The sequence below is a fragment of the Sinocyclocheilus grahami genome, unplaced genomic scaffold (assembly GCF_001515645.1).
Source record: "Sinocyclocheilus grahami isolate Dianchi unplaced genomic scaffold, SAMN03320097.WGS_v1.1 scaffold781.1, whole genome shotgun sequence".
Taxonomy (NCBI): domain Eukaryota; kingdom Metazoa; phylum Chordata; class Actinopteri; order Cypriniformes; family Cyprinidae; genus Sinocyclocheilus; species Sinocyclocheilus grahami.
In genome coordinates, this window is record NW_015505960.1 from 492,707 (window position 1) to 512,054 (window position 19,348).

Consider the following 19,348-nt stretch of genomic DNA (forward strand, 5'->3'; position numbering starts at 1 on the left):
ACCCATTCCTGGATCCCTCTATGGCCCCCCCCCCCCCCCCCCTGCTTTTCTATAAGCACTTTATTTATGCTTTAAATCTTTTTCATTACTTTTTCATATGTACCTTCTCTCTTCTTCAAGCTGATTGGCCAGTTCCATTTTGTCTTTCTGTGTGCTTGCCAGCAGGGCTCGGACTTGCTGTAGGTTGCTCTCTCCCTCTGTTGCATACTGAATGAGATAATGAGAAAAGGTCATTGTTTTCAATTAATCTGAATGTGGTGTTAAATGGAGTGTGTAAGTTTGTATTTGTGAGTAAATGTAGAAAATGGAATGCACATATACAGTTAGTGTTGTGTTTATATGTGTGAGTCACACCTGCAGATGTCGGGCCTTCAGTGCCGTCAGCTCTTTTTCCACTTCGCAGATATGGCTGGTTGCCTTGGCGAACTCGGCCCGCTCCAGGTCTCTCTCGACCAGGAGCTGCTCAATGTGCTGCTGTTTCTCCTTCAGGGCTTCCTGCAGAGCCGTTGTCCCAGAGATCTTCCGCGCATACCTCGACGATGTCTCTGTCAGCTGCCAGAAACAGTGAAATGAAATGAGACTACTGAAATCAAATCCGCACAATGATTACACATTAAATTGTTAAATGGCAAAAAATAAAGTGATAAAACGCATTATGGCCCCTTTAACAGTCACATCAGGAAGCAACGTTGCAAAATGTCAACATAAGATATGATTTGCATTGGCACTTTCTTTCTTGGCATTTTAACATCTCTTACCAGGCCAGTGCGACTGGGTCGCCCCCCCACGCTGGAGGCCACAGAGCTGACAGAGCTGATAGAGGAGCTGGAGGGGCTGTGAGCCAGAGATGACACACCCATTGCCATACGCTTGCTCTTCTTAGCTTTAGCTGGACTGGTGGATGGGAAGCCAATGCGGATTACCTTGTGAATTGGAGCAAAGAGGCCAAACTTAGGCGGGCACTGGAAATATCTAAAAAGAGAGACCGAGAGAATAAGGAAGTGAGGGAGGAAATAGTTCAGTGATGAACTGTAAGAAATGCAAAAACGGATCTCGCTATATTGTTTGTGATTGAGGTTACTCTAACATTATTTAGAATTATTGGAATTTATATTAGGAATTTCAGAGTGTTTCTTTTAGAGAGAAGCATCTGCCTTTTACTTGTAATGCAGAGATTGTTAATTTATATGATAATATAATAAATCACGAACATAAATCATGCGTATGAGCTGGAATTAACATTACAATGTCAACATATGCACTACCAGTAAGATATCAGTAAGAAAAAACATGTATCGCAGTTTTTACAAAAATATTAAGCAGTACAACCATTTTCAAATGAGATAATATTAAGAAATGTTTCTTGAGCACCAAATCAGCATATTAGAATGATTTCCGAGGGATCATGTGACACTGAAGACTGGAGTAATGACTGCTGAAAATTCAGCTTTGCCAATAAATTACATTTTAAACTCTATATTAAAATAGTACATTTTAATATAGTTAAAACAGTTACTGTAATTATAACACTATTACTGTTTTTACTGTAAATACATAAATGCAGTCTTGATAAGAATAGAAGCTCTTGCAACACTTTTGAATGGTAGTGTAATAAAGGTCTGTTGTAATTACTGTTGTCTCTTAGTAAACGTTTCTTTTCTTATCATCTGAACTGAACACAGGCAGATGTCCAGCCTGATGTCAAGCTCTCATTATAAAAACAAACAACATAATCTACTAAATCTGGCCTTGGACCAAATGTCAACAATTAATGAGTATCCATGAAGCTGCTTATTCTTGTTTGGAACTCAACCATTCCAGTTCTTCACTGAAAAGACAGCAGAGGTTTAACCTTGGCTCAGCATGTGAATCATTACGTGTCCAAATTACTTGGCCTGTATTTTACCACTAAAAGTCAACATGAAACTGCATTTGCAATCCCTTTTACTTTAGTAATGTGACATTATTTACCTCAAAAATTATGTAGGGTGGGCGTTTGTCCATCAGGAATTGTTTGGATCGGGAACGGTGAACATTAAATATCTGAATGCAGTTATTTAGTAGATGTTTATTAGATATTTATTCAAGTTATTAGATGTTGATCAAAACAGGAATAACATGCACTGATTAATTGCCGAATAAGACCAGGATGTATTAAAAAAAATCAAAAAGTGTCCATTTTGATTCCATGTTGTACACTCTAAAAAAAGATGGTTCTTTAAAAGTTCTTTACATGTAGTAACAGTTCTATTTCATGCTAAAATTGTTCTTTGTGTTAAAGTTTAGGGCTCTTTATTCCCGCCCTTTCATTTTTTTATATTTTTTTTTAATCTGTAACTGTCAAAACAGCTCATTACTGATTTTCTGAAGCTCAGTGATCCAACTAGAAAGGATATGTCACAGTCGGTGGTAGTGTGAGGAGCGCGGAACAGGGAATGAGGAGACCAGGAGTACGAAACAGAGGGATTTATTCTTGTCACAGGGAATCACACGTACCACGAGGAGAAGACATCAACATACACGTGACAGATCGCCCCCCTCCCGGACGGCGAGTCCCGCGCCGTAACAATACCATCGGGGAGGGGGGCCGGGCGCCCTGGAGGCTGGTGCAGGACTGGAACTGGGCCGAGACAAAGAGAGCCTCCAGGGCAGATCAGGAAGCCATGGCGGAGCAGGCAGTTCGGGAGGCCATGGTGGAGCTGGGGACTCGGGAGGCCATGGCGGATCGGGGGCTCGGGAGGCCATGGCGGAGCCAGGGAATCGGGAGCCCTCCGTGGGCTATAATCGGGATCCGAAGCCCTCCCTGGGCTTAACGGGGAAACAGGAGCCCTCCCTGGGCTTAACGGGGAAACAGGAGCCCTCCCTGGGCTTAACGAGGAAACAGGAGCCCTCCCTGGGCTTAACGGGGAAACAGGAGCCCTTCCTGGGCTTAACGAGGAAACAGGAGCCCTCCCTGGGCTTAACGGGGAAACAGGAGCCCTTCCTGGGCTTAACGAGGAAACAGGAGCCCTCCCTGGGCTTAACGGAAAATCAGGACAGGGAAACAGGAGCCCTCCCTGGGCTTAACGGGGAAACAGGAGCCCTTCCTGGGCTTAACGAGGAAACAGGAGCCCTCCCTGGGCTTAACGGAAAATCAGGAGCCCTCCGTGGGCTACACTCGGGAACAGGAGCCTTTCCTGTGCTTAACAGGGAATCAGGAGCCCTCCGTGGGCTACACTCGGGAACAGGAGCCCTTCCCGGGCTGAACTGGGGATCAGGAGCCCTCCGTGGGCTATACTCGGGAACAGGAGCCCTTCCTGGGCTGAACTGGGGATCAGGGTAGCGCTGACGTGGTGCTGGCACTGGAGGGTGCTCTGGGGGAGCAGGCACAGCAAAGCGCTTTCGAGGAGCCGGCACCGGGGGGCGCTCTGGAAGGCGCTTACGAGGAGTGGGCACTGGGGCTGGAACCGACACTGGGCCCACATGAACGGATGGCGGGCTTGCCATATTAATGTTCAATGGGCTTGCCATATTATTGTCCGGCGGGCTTGCCACATTAACATCTGGCGGGCTTGCCTGAGGAACGACCGGCTTACTTGACTCGGGAACGGCCGGCAGATGGGTCCCGGATCGGGATCGGGAGCTCTCCAGACACCGGATGACTCCCTCCTTCCAGCCGAGTTTGGTGGTGTCTGGGAGCTCTGCAGGACAATGGTAGGTTGTCCCGATCCGGAACAGCGTCAGGAGGGTTTCTCCCTCGAGGGAGCTGGCGAGGGCGAGCGGCACAAACGCCTTCGTGTAGAGAATCGGGTCGGGTTTGCCTGAGCCACGGCGATTAACATCGCTCGTTCCTCCATTTGGACAGGGAGAAAAGAATGGGAAAACAAAACAAAAACACTTTTCAAAAACCGAAAAACAAACACGGGTAGAAGGGGTGCCGCTTACTGTCACTTTTGTGGTCTGGAATTCTGTCACGGTCGGTGGTAGTGTGAGGAGCGCGGAACGAGGAACGAGGAGACCAGGAGTACGAAACAGAAGGAATGTTGTCACAGGAAATCACACGTACCACGAGGAGAAGACATCAACATACACGTGACAGGATAAGAGTCTGTGACCCGTTAAGAAATACTAACATTTGTTTCCCGGGGATTAATCATATCACACATCACGCACCTGCAGCGCTTTTGTCAGCGCATAAAAACATAATAAAGCTAGACTATATACAGTGGGTACGGAAAGTATTCAGACCCCCTTAAATTTTTCACTCTTTGTTATATTGCAGCCATTTGCTAAAATCATTTAAGTTCATTTTTTTTCCTCATTAATGTACACACAGCACCCCATATTGACAGAAAAACACAGAATTGTTGACATTTTTGCAGATTTATTAAAAAAGAAAAACTGAAATATCACATGGTCCTAAGTATTCAGACCCTTTGCTCAGTATTTAGTAGAAGCACCCTTTTGATCAAATACAGCCATGAGTCTTTTTGGGAAAGACCCAACAAGTTGTCCCCTCTCTATATATATATATATATATATATATATATATATATATATATATATATATATATATATAAACGAATAAATAGGCCTATACGAGAAACATATTTTTACTTACTTTTACTAATAAAACAAGAAAATTAAAGTAAAACGTAGCCTGCAGAGCTTCGGTTCATTTTTGTGCTGCGCGAAAGGCAGCACAAAAATGTCTGCAGAAAGCGGCATCCTATTTTTCTTTAGGCTTGTTTTACAAAAGATCAAAGATTTGTTTTTATTGTGAATGTACACAAATAAAGGCAAACCTTTTACAATTCCGATTATCTTTATGACTAAAAGGAGTAGTTGCGTCCACTATTAGAATGAAAAAACTCAAGTGATTGCACCGGCGCCACATGCGCGCACACAAATAAGCTTTGCTACCTTGACAATGCAGCCTGTTCATTATCATAATAAAGTCAGTCAAACATATGGGGAAAAAAACTATGTAGTAAAATCTGTGCCGTTAAGCCGTGATGTTATGCAAAACATTTTGTTTTACGCGGATATTGGAAAGAGAGTGAAGTACATAATAAATAATAATTTGCCATCCAAATACATCGCGAATACGGAAACATTTGATTTTGTGTGGAATGAGAGACCCAACAATGGTTTCAGTTTCGTTTTAGCCTAAATTAATTAGTTTTGGCTTGTCATTTATATTGCTATAGCTTCTTATATTTTAAATTCTTGTTTCTAAATACTGTTAATTGAAAGGATTTGTTGTTGAGTGAGGGGAACTAAAATAGCCTAGCTATGTTTACAGTGTTTATTATAATTAGTGGTCAACCGATATTGGTTTTTTGACAGTCGATGCCGATATCTTGGAAAGCAGGGTGTTAAATAAACATACTTATACTTTGGATGACAAAGTCTTTTTCACAAATAAATAAATATTTAATAAAAAATATAATAAAAAAAGGAAGTAAACACTGTAACCAACAGGGCACTCAGTATTCTGGGAAGTTTGTGTGCATTGGGAATCATATTTTTTCAAATAAAGCCAAAGTAACACTCATTTTACATACAGCACACAGTGGAAATGACATGAATATGGCAGTGGGCAAATGCATAAAGCGCAGCATAATTTGAAATCATGAGTTTAAAGTTTGTCGATCGCGCGTCTCAGTGAAGCTGAACTCTCCACCTGTCCGTATTCAATTCACACGACCGTCACGCAGAGAACACGTGATCATGCAGGATACAAATGCACACTTCACAAGATGTCACAACTGGATCCGACTAAGTTTGCAAGCTTTGTGAAATTAAATGTTCATTAGTCATTCAAAGATTTGTTTAAATGATATAAATGCGTATTTGCTGAATGCTCATGGCAAACAAGAAAGTATTATAATGTTTGCCTTTCTATTACTATAATAATATAAAAGCAATCGTTATAATACTTTTTGTATACATTTTAATTCCTTTGTTTAACCATTCTATCTGATAATTAGACAGACTTCTATCTGTACTAGACAGAACTGAACGACGACAGCGAACAAGAGGGAGAAGGTGAGCACTGTATGCTCAGGCGCTGCCGCTGTCAGATATATCGGCCTGGTCAGTTAACCGGTTAAATGGTTAGAAAGAACACCCCTAGTTATTACAGATTGTTTGATTTGTGTATTTGTGCGTTTTTAACCTAAATCACAGCAGGATGTAGGCTGTCAAACATACACAACTGTTAGTCAATCATAGCGGTGGGCATTTACTTCCGAGTCTACAATCTCCCACGCCTATTCATACAGAGCGTTCTGATGAGGGGGGTCAAAACAGGACAGAAAATAGCATGTTACTTCTAAATTATGACGTTTTTTGATGTAAAAATCTTGATAACATTATAAGTGGAAAACAGTACAAAACATAAAAAAATCTAAGATTGAGAATTGTGAAGATATTTTACTGGAACTTGGTCTTCATCGCATCTATTTTTTTTGTTTTTATTTTGTTTTACTTCTTTTATGTATCTATTCATGTTCGAAGTCAGTTGTCATTTATAAATGTATTCAGCTGAAAACTGTTGTTAAGAGCACTGGCATTTTTGCTACAATTTCACGTCAATAAAAAAGTACCTAATTCATACAACTTATTGTTGGTACTGTTTTTTTAATGTAAATACCTAATAGAGGCCCCACTCTAAAAAAAAAGATGTCTCATTACTGATTTTCTGGAGTTCAGCCATACATCTACACAGTCAACACACTCTCAACAGGTAAATTATTTCTTTCTTAAAATGTCTATAATTTTTAACTGTCAAATTGTAACTAGTTTCCTACCAACGTCTTTTTCTCTTTTTTAGTTTAACAGAACATATAAGTGTGAGCAGCTCTGTTCAGTTAAGGTACTTCTCTCCTCTTCACCACTAAGTAAGGAACATAGAAAAAAAAAAAATTTCTAAAATGTATTACTTGTATTTATGCATAAACATACCCAGCCACAGCTATCCCATGACTTTATATTACTTTTTTCCTTTTAACATTGTGAAGCGCTCATATACTACTTTTGGCTTTCATAAATAATTGTTTTAACATAAACTAATGGAAAAAGACACATTGTAACTCTAAACTCAATTGTGTATTTCAGATGCATCACATCCCACAACCTCATCACCTGTAGGAGAAACTGCCACTCAATCACACCAAAACACATAATGATGGACTTAAAGGCATCATTGAGGATTGTGAAAATAGGGTATTTCACTGTATCTTGGTCTTCATTACATTTTCTGTTTCTATCTTATCTTCTTTAAGTATTTATTTATGTTCAATGTCAACTGCCATTTATTAATGCGTTCTGCTAATAACTGTTGTTAGAGCACTGTCATTTTTGCTATAATTTCACATGTTATTAAAAAAAAAGTACCTAATTGACACAACATGCTGTTGTTGTGGTTGTTTTTATATAAAACCCCAATAGAGGCTACAAGATATTATAAGACCAGGCAGATAGAGTGATAGATAAATAATACAAATTATATTAATAATACTAATGTTAATTATATAAATATACAGTCACATTTTATTTTAAGGTCCAGTTCTCACTATTAACTAACTATTAACTACAACTTTTGCCTCAATAAACTCCTAATTACTGCTTATTAATAGTTAGCAAGGTAGTTGTTAAGTTAAGATATTGGATTAAGGATGTAGAATATGGTCATGCAGAATAATACATCAATATGTGCTTTATAAGTACTAATAAACAGCCAATATGCTAGTAATATGCATGCTAATAAGCAACTAGTAAATAGGGTGAATTGGTCCCTATACTAAAGTGTTACCAAATATAATAATAATAATCAAAATAAACTATCATTAAAAAGGTTAATTATAACACCATTAAGCTATATAGCATTTTCAAAGCATGGTTCTTTATGGAACCCTATAAAAAAGGTTCTATTTAGCACCAAAAAGGGTTCTGCTGCTGTTACAAGCTGAAGAACCCATTTCTGTGTACAGAAGGTCACACTACAACTGATATTTATTAACATACTAAACAGACTTTAAAACTCGTTTAAGAAGGCATGAAACAATGAGACCTCTTAATACTGAAGGCCATTGAGGGTGTTGCTAAAGACAGGACATGTTAGCAGAAGACTAATGATGTACCTGGTTCCAGCTACAGCTCCATCGTTTTTCCCTAATGGTTCGTCCAGCTCCACTCCACACCACTCGCCCTTGGCAAAGTCAGTCTCTCCCACATAACGCACTACTCCTGTTTTAGTTCCGCCAACCTGAGGAAAGAGCAGAGGAAGTTCAGAGGTACATAGTGATAACATGGACACATGGTTTATTGTGATAACAGTATAATGAAACACTCAACTGAAAAAGGCAAAAAAATTAAAAACAATTATTAGTTTTATTCTAATAAATTGCACACCATATGAGAATTATATTAAATTAATTATATATTTTATATTTATTTTACATTACTTACATAACTAAAAAAAAATAACTACAATTGAATATATTTCTTTCAACTCATGATGATACTCTTAAAATGGCCAAATATAATCTATCACTAATGAATGTCTCTCTAAAAAAATTAACGTCTAGGAAAATAGAGCTGGTCACACTGAATGTCAGCAGTGCAGTGTATTGTAGTAAAATCTGCCAGCTGGTGCTGAGATATAACTGGGAATGACTGTTGTGCTGGTTGAACTGGCCTACATTCATCAACCCAGCACTGGGGGAAAAAAGGAGGTCACAGCCTATTCATTAGTGATGGCACATCTACTACACATAAGAAAGCATATTGTGTCCTTTAGAAACAAAGAAGTGTATACACATTCTGTGTGCATCAGAAGCATGCATTCATATTACTTAAAAAAAATCTCCCTCTTTCATATACACACAATCGCAATTGTCACAACAAAAGAGTGTAAGAAAAGTCTCTGGTTCCAAGCAAGTCACATTCAAAGCTTTTCTGGTAAATTATGCAGAGCATACAGAAATGTAAACTGAATAAGACTCTCAAGGTAACAGGGTTTCAAAGTCACAATCTGAGATTTGCTGACATTTCTCCTTAAAACTGTTTCTTTGAAAGCAATTCAGACATTATTATATATGATTGGGACATTTACTGACAGTTTTCGTGACATAAACCCATTTGAATTCTTCTTTGCTTTGCTCAGAAATAGAAAAACCTGTTTGACATACGTAATAAATTTAGACAGAGCAGAAAGACTAAAAATCATGGTTTGATATTGCAGTATTTGAATTAATAAACTATTCTGGCCAAACAATACACTACACAAAGATTGAAAATCTCGTCATCTCAAGTGCAACTGATCCAAAAATAGCCAATGACTGATATGTTGTCCTTTCAGCAGGAAATAAACCCTCTCTAAAACAATATGATCCTTTGAATGAATCAAAATGCATTTGTTTTGTGATGTTCTGTTTTTGTCAATCATTCATTGAGTAAACTTCACAATTTCACATTTTACTAACATTTAATTTTACATTATGCCCTAAAATGAACAAAGAAGAAGAATTCAAATGGGCCTAGTACAGAACCTTGGGGCACGTTTTTACAAAGAAATCGTTTTTACTCTTCTTTTTCAACCAGCCTTACACTCGAATGGTTTCTAGCAATGCTTAGTAATATGATACAGCAAAACATAACACGAAAAAGCAGGAAATCATCCATCCTTTGGCTCAATTCCACATTCATATTTGTACAGCGCTTTTCACGATACAAATCATTGCAAAGCAACTTTACAGTAAATTAAGTTTCTACAATATTTAGTGGTAGCTTATCAGTGGTGACTGTCAGTTAATGTACATATGGCAGAAATGTACGGAAAAATCAATTAAAGACGTAATCAAACAGACGATGAACACATCTGAGAGCCATTATCTAATGACTGCAATAACTAAAGGAATAGCAACAGATAAAACAAAGAATTAATGAAAGTCATACCCTCTTGGTTAGGGATCAAAAGAATGTCTACTATGAATTGCTTTGAAACAAAACTACACACATCTACAATCATACCTCCCAGCCAAAGACATACACAGACCGTTTTTCATGAGGGTCTGAGGTTTAGCCTTTACTAGAAAGTGTGAAGGAGGAGATATGTAAACAGTGGACCATAAATGCATAAACACATGCTTACATGTTTGCCCTACAGTCATGTCAACATTTACGTTTTAATCGGACTCTACTCAAATGGAATGAAAAGCCAAACTGCTTATTTGTAGCTGCTGTCAGTTTGCGAAAAGCCTAGTCTCAGCTCAGACAGCACACCCCATGTACCGCCCACAGTCTGTTCACTGACTGTCTGATGCATATTGCAGACAAGAATTGCAAATGTTGAATGAAATTCTGCGGTTCCAATTTGATTGGTTGGCCTCTAAGCACCACTGGAGGTCAGTTTTTAACCAGTCCACCTGGAAACAAAAGTTCTGAATACATTTTAACCATTGTCTATGGCGCTGTTTGTACAACTAATTGCAGAGACTACTATGTCATTATTTGAGCTTTTCCCTCCACCACTATCATTCTATTATTATAGTATGACTGACTTCAGATTTATCTGCCCCTAAATGACATGCAAAAACAAAATGTTGGTTATACAGTCTCATCCTAAGTGGGAGGTTCTTGGCCATAAGCTGTGGTGTGGACCACTTGGACAACATTGTATGTCAATAATTAAAAGCCTAGCTCTGTAAAACCTTTAAGAAAAAGAAGTGTGCCTAATAACTGAATGTGCACTTGTACTTCAAATATTAAAAGTATATTTAAAAACTGTACTTGTAAATAATAATAACAAAATAGTACTTAAATGTACTTTAAGAGAGTTCGCTCTCATTACAATTTTTTTTAAAGTGTACATTTAAAAAGTGCAACTTGTAATCAAGCCAAATTCAAATTCATTTTAAATAATAGTTTTAAGAATATTTTGTTGCGCTGTAAAAATAAGTACACTTCAAACATTCAAAAAAAAAAGTCTGATTATAATTTTAACTGTAGTGTGTTATTTGATTTTACATTTATAGTTAATATATATTTAAATGTGCTACAGTGTGGACCACTTGGACAACATTGTGTCAATAATTAAAAGCCTAGCTCTGTAAAACCTTTAAGAAAAAGAAGTGTGCCTAATAATTGAATGTGCACTTGTACTTCAAATATTAAAAGTATATTTAAAAACTGTACTTGTAAATAATAATAACAAAATAGTACTTAAATGTACTTTAAGAGAGTTCGCTCTCATTACAATTTTTTTTTAAAGTGTACATTTAAAAAGTGCAACTTGTAATCAAGCCAAATTCAAATTCATTTTAAATAATAGTTTTAAGAATATTTTGTTGCGCTGTAAAAATAAGTACACTTCTAACATTCAAAAAAAAAAGTCTGATTATAATTTTAACTGTAGTGTGTTATTTGATTTTACATTTATAGTTAATATATATTTAAATGTGCTAAATTGCAACTTTATCATTACAAATGTGTAATTGCAAATGTATTTAAATACATAAAGCACAAGTTTCAAAAGAGTGAAACTATATTCTTTAAAGTGTATGATTTCTGAAAAAGTACTCTTGGTTTTTGGTCTCTAAAAAGTATTCATGTAATTGAAAATTGAAAATGTAATCGGAATCAGAACAATAAAATTACTTACAATTTCCTTACTTACATGAGAGCCCTGCTTTATGACATTAAAGTTTAAGTTTACCATAAATGCTTGTCAGTACAGTTGGCAGCTTACTTTAACCATATTTCAGAAAGACAACAGAGGTTATTTTGGAATTACAAATGAAGATGTGCTTAAGATGTATTTCAGAGGGTCGATAAAGCTCTCTAAAATTTGGCTAATTGGATTTAATATAAATTGAAACTATAACATTTAATTTAATTGTAAATAACATGCCAGTGTTCAAAAACTTGGCATACGGTTCACAATAAACTATATTCTTTAAAGTGTATGATTTCTGAAAAAGTACTCTTGGTTTTTGGTCTCTAAAAAGTATTCATGTAATTTAAAATTGAAAATGTAATCGGAATCAGAACAATAAAATTACTTACAATTTCCTTACTTACATGAGAGCCCTGCTTTAATTCATGTCAAAGGCAAAATTCCTTTTTCCTGCTGTCAGTTTGTGGGACCTTGTCAATCTTCTAAAAAACACAGATCAAATGGCCTCAACAAAAGTTTAAAACTGAAGTAGAGGTGTTAATGTTTTCATCAGGTGGTGTTCTAAGCACTGCAAGGCATTCTGCTCCAGAAACATCTGTGGTTTGACATTAGAAAGGAGAGCATCCGGAAGAGAATATATTCAGACAGGCGCATCACATCCTCCTGCCAGTATAAGTGAGTCTGTGTGTATGCAACTGACGTGGCAGACGAGCCATAGTACGCTCCAGTGTGGATAAGGTGATAATACAAACATTCCTGAGGGAACGTTCCAGATGTGCAATATTTACTTTATCATGTCATCTCACTGCTGTTTTTTCATGTAGAAATGGTTGGCGTCCCAAACCAAAACAGCAGCAATTTACGAGGGTAAAAACATATCAAACACACGTTTGGCAAAACCTTCCAAGTCACTTAAGAGCAATATGGTTTTGAGCTGCTATCCTCTAACAGTCCTTCTGGGTGAGACAAGATCTAGACAGACAGACAGACAGATAGATATAGAATATGCAAATAACTTTTACTGTACCTTCTGACCACATTGCAGAGAAGTGCTGTTCTTCTTTTGTATTTTTGTCTTGTTTTTTCGGAGCCAATGTCTAAAGATTCTTAAATAAAGATGTATTGAAAACCAAAATGACATACGATAACAAGTCTTAATTTTTGAGAAAATTATCAAAATAAAGTGAGTTAATGAGTTTATGATTATGGCTCAGAAAAATAATCTTAATTCAAATGAAAAACATGTTTTCACAGCTCACTGACAGATATTTGTTCTTGTATAAACTCACTTAATTTCGATCATTTTCTCAAAAAGCAAGACTGCTTCCGAAATCACGTACTGCCAGAGTAGGTACTACATTTGATAAAAACTAACTTCGTGACCATTAAAGGCAGTTGTATACAGTATGAATGGATGTAGTACGAAAGCAATCCAGACGTACTATAACAGCATCGTTATGTGAACTATATCGTCATTTGCGCCATTTTCTCACCATTCACAACTCTCGAATGGCTACGTGTAACAAGTGTTCATCAAATGCACACTTGACATAATCTTGACACAAATAGTAGGTCATCCGGGTACTTTTCGGTTACTGTCTTTAAAATACTGTGTATTTGGACATATTACTCCTTTGGCGTGCTGTTTTTGCATACTATATAGTAGAGAAGTATTCAATTACAAGGTGTTATCTCTGAATAAAAAGTGACAAAAAGTCTGGGTGATATAACTAATTATTAAGCAGGGTGGGTGCTTTGTTCAGTTCATTGGTTGTTGACTGAATGAAGACAAATCTTAACGCAAGCTTGCAGTCAATTTGAAAAAGGTTTATGTGGACAAAACAATTACAGATGTCAGGGATACATCACCAGAGAGCATTACAATTTTAGGTCCAAAAATAGAATGATAAAAATTAAACATAAACATGGATAAATCGTTCACAATAGGATTTACAAAATCCTACAAAATAGATGCACAGGTGCCAAATAATTTTAAGGCACCAAAATAGGCACCACATATTTTTTAAGTGCCAAATAAGAATGAACTTGAATGAACATTTTACATTTTTTTTTATATTTTGCAACCTATAAACTCTTAGCTCCTTCCATTCTTTTTTTCATGGACTAGACACTGCACATGCCAACAGTGTTTTTTGTGGAGCACTTTTTGCGATTACATGGTCACAAGTATTTTTATGCTTTTGACTATTGTCGTGTTTTCTCAGAGTTTCTCTCTTGAAATTATTCTTATTTCTCAGCCTGCTTTGGAACAAAAGTCACAAAAACAGTTTCTGTGTGTGACAATCATCCTCAAGTCATGCAAGCTCTTTGAATTTGAAGTTGCCTTTCTGCACTTTTACTTGGGTGTTCATTGATCGACATGAAAAGATGATCTCAGCAGGCGTGTGCCATCAGCGTTGATACTAGACAGAGATGAGGACTGGCATGTTTTTCTGATGCGGAAAGCTATGCTTTGCTTTCTTTGTACGTATTTTGGTGCAAACCGAAAACTCGTGTGTGCTGTATCTCATTTAATTACATCAACACAATGAATGATGTGACAGGCTACTCCTCACATAACAAATTTCTACATAATAAAGTGTAAATTTATGTTGTCGCCTGTGACAATCTCAGCAAAAAATATTACTTGCAAATTAAAATATTTGATCGCAAGTCAGACCATTTTAGGCCCAGTCTGGAGCCCTGCTACAGATACAAAAACCTTTATTAAAGCAAATAAAAAATGCTTTTTTTTATTTATTTATTATTTTGTTTTTAAATTATTGAAAATGGTGCATATAGAGCCTAAAGCTTTGGAATGATTTTGATCACATGTAGAGGAAGTTGAGTGTTTTGTGTTTTGCCCTGCTGGAGGAGCTACGAGGTGAAAGTGCTACAAGGCAATGTCACGGTGGTCTGTCGAATCCTGGTCCTTGGCTCATATATTGCTGATATATGAGCATCGTTTTCACACATGTGCATGTGCAAGTCTTGGGAGAGCAAACAATGGAAAAGCACTGACTTTGAGAGGTCCTTCATGCACTACTACAGCACAGTCATGGTAATAAGATACCAGTCGTAGGAGGAAACAACAGGGGAACTGGCATCTTTCTAATGCAGTTCAGTTATACTGTAAGCTGGAATACCACTAAACAGATATGTGCATGTGAAAATTATACATAAAATCTATATGTCATACAACATGCTAAACATTTTTGTGCACAGTTCTACAGGGTCATCTGAGAGGATCTGAGTTCAGGAATATGCTAGATTAAATTCAACTGAAGCTCTATTGACAGCATCTGTGGTGGACGTTTGATCGCCACAGTCATTAACTTCGACTGGTCACTCTGCTCAACAAAAATGCAGTAAATTAGCCCCGGAGGGGCAGTGATGATTTGTGTAAAAAAAAAAGAGAGATAATTTTCACACAGTAAACATTGAAATAAAATTTTAGGCTAGTCTGTCAGTTGTAATAGAAAAAAAGAAACACTGTGTGTCTGTGTCTATGTGTGTCTAAGTGGGTTTCATCCCATGCGTTCATCACTAAACAAACCAATCAGGTGTCAGTCAGGATTGAAGCAGACAGTCAAGTAGATAGCTGAGATCAATGGCTGATGGTTTATGGAGCGGTAATCCCATCTGATTAAGAATATTGACTGCCTAAAAAGTTTTAGGACTGCGCTATACTAAATGGAAAGCAATTTGACCCACAGCCAATCAACTGTATGGTGAAGCAGACAGCTATTGGGCAGCATCTATTATCTAACACAAGGAAAGCCACACAATAGTCGTTCACAGCCAGATAAAAAAAAAAAAAGCTTTTTACAAGACTTTTAAGGACAGGCTAATCTGAAATCAATGATTTCACAATAATATACCAGCATGCAAATGGTGTTAAAATGGTACTGTAGCTCTGTCTGCAAAAGGTTGTAGAGAAAACACAGAGAGGTTGAAACTAGCTACACACCACCAGATACTAACAAGATGGACTATTTCCACAACCATGAAATCCTATACAGCGCTCCAGTCTCCAGTCAATTTTGAATCACTGAATATATAAAAACCTTCAAATTAAATGTATTTATTTATTTTTTAAATGTTTAAAACATTTAAAAAAAAATTTAAATGTATTTTTTAACAGAGATTTTACTCACAAAACCTCTTTCATTAGACTCTTCATTAAAGGGGTCATGTGATGTTGCTAAAAATAACATTATTTTGTGTATTTGGTGTAATGAAATGTGTTTATGCGATTTAAAGTAAAAAAAAACACATTATTTTCCACATACTGTACATTATTGTTTTTCCTCTATGCCCCGCCTTTCTGAAATCTGTCGATTTTTACAAAGCTCATCGATCTGAAAAGCGAGGTGTGCTCTGATTGGCCAGCTATCCAGTGAGTTGTGATTGGCCGAATACCGAATAACGTGTGACGGAAATGTTACACCCCTTACCATACTGGCCAGAGCGACGAGTCAAAAACATTAAAACCCATTATAAACTAGGCATTTGTTGCATCCAGTGGGGACATAATAATGGATTATAATGACTTATACTGTCTTAGTGAGAGGAGGCCGGGGGCTAGAGTGAGCAGAGGTGGCGGGCTTGAGAACGGCACGGCCGGCGGATTCGACAAAGGAGTGGCCGGCAGGCTTGCGGCAACCACATGTGACGACCCCGGGCTGGACTCAGCTTCGTCCACGGTGAAAGCCGATCCGGCGATCCACAGCACGAAGTTGATGTATTTCCTCAGCGACCAGCACGGATCAGCTCTAGGCATGACGAAGCGGATATTGTCCTCTTTTGGAAGACCAAACAAAGTAGTTTCGCTTTCACAACGAAACACACACACACGTCTTCACGACATGGCGGCAGCAACAAAACAGCGAGAATAAAAGTTACGCCTTCTTTCTTGGCATGAGCATTTGGGGGGTGTTATGCAAATCTTCCCACATCGTGACGTAGATATGTGGGGGCGTGTTAGAACGAGCTGTTTTAGGTAGGCGTGGTTGACTCTTAACTTTTATAAAGAATATCTCTTTGGATTTGAGACTTTAGTCTTTGCAACTTTACAGATCTTCTTTATGCACCAAGAGCTTGTAACACTTCAAAGAGAAAGGAAAAATTTAAATCGCATCATATGACCCCATTTAATTGAAGGGCATGCAAGTAATTTACAGGCTTCAACATCCATGTCAGTGTTTTCATTAGGCTGGACTGAGCACTTATTTGCAAGTTGGACAATAAAAATGCTACCCGGAAACAAGATTTATCCTATGGCAGTACATTATGCATCAGCACACAACTTGTACTGTTCCACATTAAAACTCGCTGGGTTGGAAACAGTCAGTGGATCTATTAAGAAGTCCAGGCACTTCTGCACATAAAGGTGTTTTGGATTTTTCATTCAAAGGCCACAACTATTAGAAAAATAAAATGAGTTTGATTTGTTTTATTTTAAGAATTGGATTTGAATTTACTGCATTTTTTTAGTATTTCTTTACAATGGCTGTACTTCACAGACTGGTTTTCTTAAATTTTTTCCTCTGGTCATGCTTTTTTTTTTTTACATAATTCAACCTGTTTCTGCTGTATGTCTTCATACTACTGTAAATGGTTAATTACAATACACCTACAGCCTGTTCGTACCCTAAGACAGTCTTTTGTTTTAAGTGTGCAGTCACTTTTAGACATAATTAATCAAGATAAATTTTCTAAGGCTGCTATTGTACTGAATATCGTTGTGGTTGCAGACATACAACAGTTCAATAAACTTCAAATTAACATCGAGAAACTTCTCAAAATGAATCTTGAAAAACAAATTTGAGGATCAGAATGAATTATGAAAAAAATGATCAGAGATTAACTACAGACATACAGACAGAGCACTTAAACCCAAAGCACTTACAAAGTCCCAAGTCGGTTTATTTGGCAGCCATATCTGCAACACCTTTGGGCAGCTACTTTGGGCATGCTCCTATCGACTTAAAGGTCACATATTTTACACCTTTCTGGAGTTTTATTTTAAGTCTTGATGTCCTTAAGAATATATATTTGTGGTATACGTAAGTACCATCTCAATATGTTTTTACAGCTCCTCTCTCAGGAGCTCTGCAAAGAACAGGTCGATTTTGCTCGGGGTGGTGACTGAGTAATTCTGACATCACCTTTTTACGGAATTTACAACGGTTCGTGAAAAATCACAGCTACTTTATGCAGGCTGTGTGCATTTGACTGTGGATTGACTGCTTTGAAACTTATATGGTAGTTACATAGCACCTAGACCTCAGTTATCATGAAAAAAGCCAGGAGATTTCAGTTTTGACAATATGGGACCTTTAAATAGGTAAATACTGAAATCTCAAAACTACTTGCCAAACTCGCATTCAAAGTCCTGAAATGCAGTTTTAGATTTTTATAGTATGTTTCTCCAGGTCAGTTTATAAAGTTTTTTGCACCAAAAAAGGTCCAATATATGTAAAAATGATTATTTTCCATCCTCATTTTCACTCTCTGTGAAGAACTGAGATGCGAACGGGGCATTACCACTTGCATTAACTTACGTAAACACCCACTGCTGTGATTAGTTAACGTCAACGCACTGTATCCACAGCGTCCTTTACAGCATGTCATGTGTTTTGATACTCAAGATGGCAAGCACTGAGATAAAGATGTATATGTTCGAGCCAGAGTCAGTTTCCGAGGCATAAGAAATGGAAACAATGTAACCACAATGATTACAACAGTCTGTGGTAACTGCTTTTGTTTTTAATTTTCGGTATAGAGTTTTAAAATTTCAGCACTCACCAGCACTCGATCTCCGACCTTAAGGTCCTTTTCTCCCCCTTTCTTCACAGATCCACTGTCAGACATATTGGATCCTGACTCATTGCCGGTTTTGACGGAGCTGTTGAGCATGCCTTCTCTGAGCGGCATGACCACACAATCAATGATACATAACAGTAACATGAGGGACATCGAAAAACATCCATTTTAAGAATTTACAGCATTCTCTGTATTTCACAGCGTTTGTTGTCAACACTTGCTATACAGCTCATTTGATGCATGGCATCAGAGGACTTTCATCATTTCGCTCATGTCTGGATGTCACTGCAGCCTTCATGCAAGGCTGAGCAGCACTCTAATTTATGAACGAATCTGGGTCAGTGGGATTTGCAGTATGAACCTGGGTGCTTTACACATGTGGCGCTTTTGACACATGCCACTTACCCAATACCGCTTGAAGGATATGGCGATGATGTGTGAGCCACGGCTCATTTAGCGTGTGTTCAGTCATTCTTTCATACCTCAGTGTATGTGTGGGGGGTTACATGATGACTGCTTTTTGTTTCTCAATTGCTCCAACATGTTCTTGGACTGATAAACATAGTAGTTAAAAGATCTCTGTTAGGAAGAAAATTCTGGGCTCCTTATCAGTCAAAAAATATCCTGATTTGACTCGCTGTTGTTTAGAAATGGCACAAAACAATGCTGGGCCGGTGTGCTTCCTAAGCTGACAGACTGTCTAGGTAGATAATTTTGGACGCTATTCAAATTATTGAGGTCAGTAGTCTACCACACAGAAGCAGACGTGTCAGCAGTGATGGAAATATGCAAACAAATCCCCTTTTTGGCAGAAAATAGAGAAGAATACAATAACTAATATGGTCAATTGCTGCTTGC

The 19,348-nt window shown here is 37.7% G+C and overlaps 1 protein-coding gene across 1 annotated transcript in view; it reads right to left on the minus strand.

The window, feature by feature from the left end:
* LOC107561578 (CAP-Gly domain-containing linker protein 2-like) overlaps window positions 1-18,603 on the minus strand; it is a 41,045-nt gene extending 22,442 nt beyond the window's left edge. Inside the window, exons 1-5 of the mRNA XM_016246049.1 lie at window positions 18,473-18,603; window positions 8,127-8,251; window positions 759-972; window positions 355-552; window positions 104-207 (exon numbers count right to left, since the gene is read on the minus strand). Coding sequence (XP_016101535.1) covers window positions 104-207; window positions 355-552; window positions 759-972; window positions 8,127-8,251; window positions 18,473-18,601 — 770 coding nt within the window. The 5' untranslated portion in view covers window positions 18,602-18,603. The remainder of the gene's footprint in view (window positions 1-103; window positions 208-354; window positions 553-758; window positions 973-8,126; window positions 8,252-18,472) is intronic.
* Window positions 18,604-19,348: the final 745 nt, after the last annotated feature.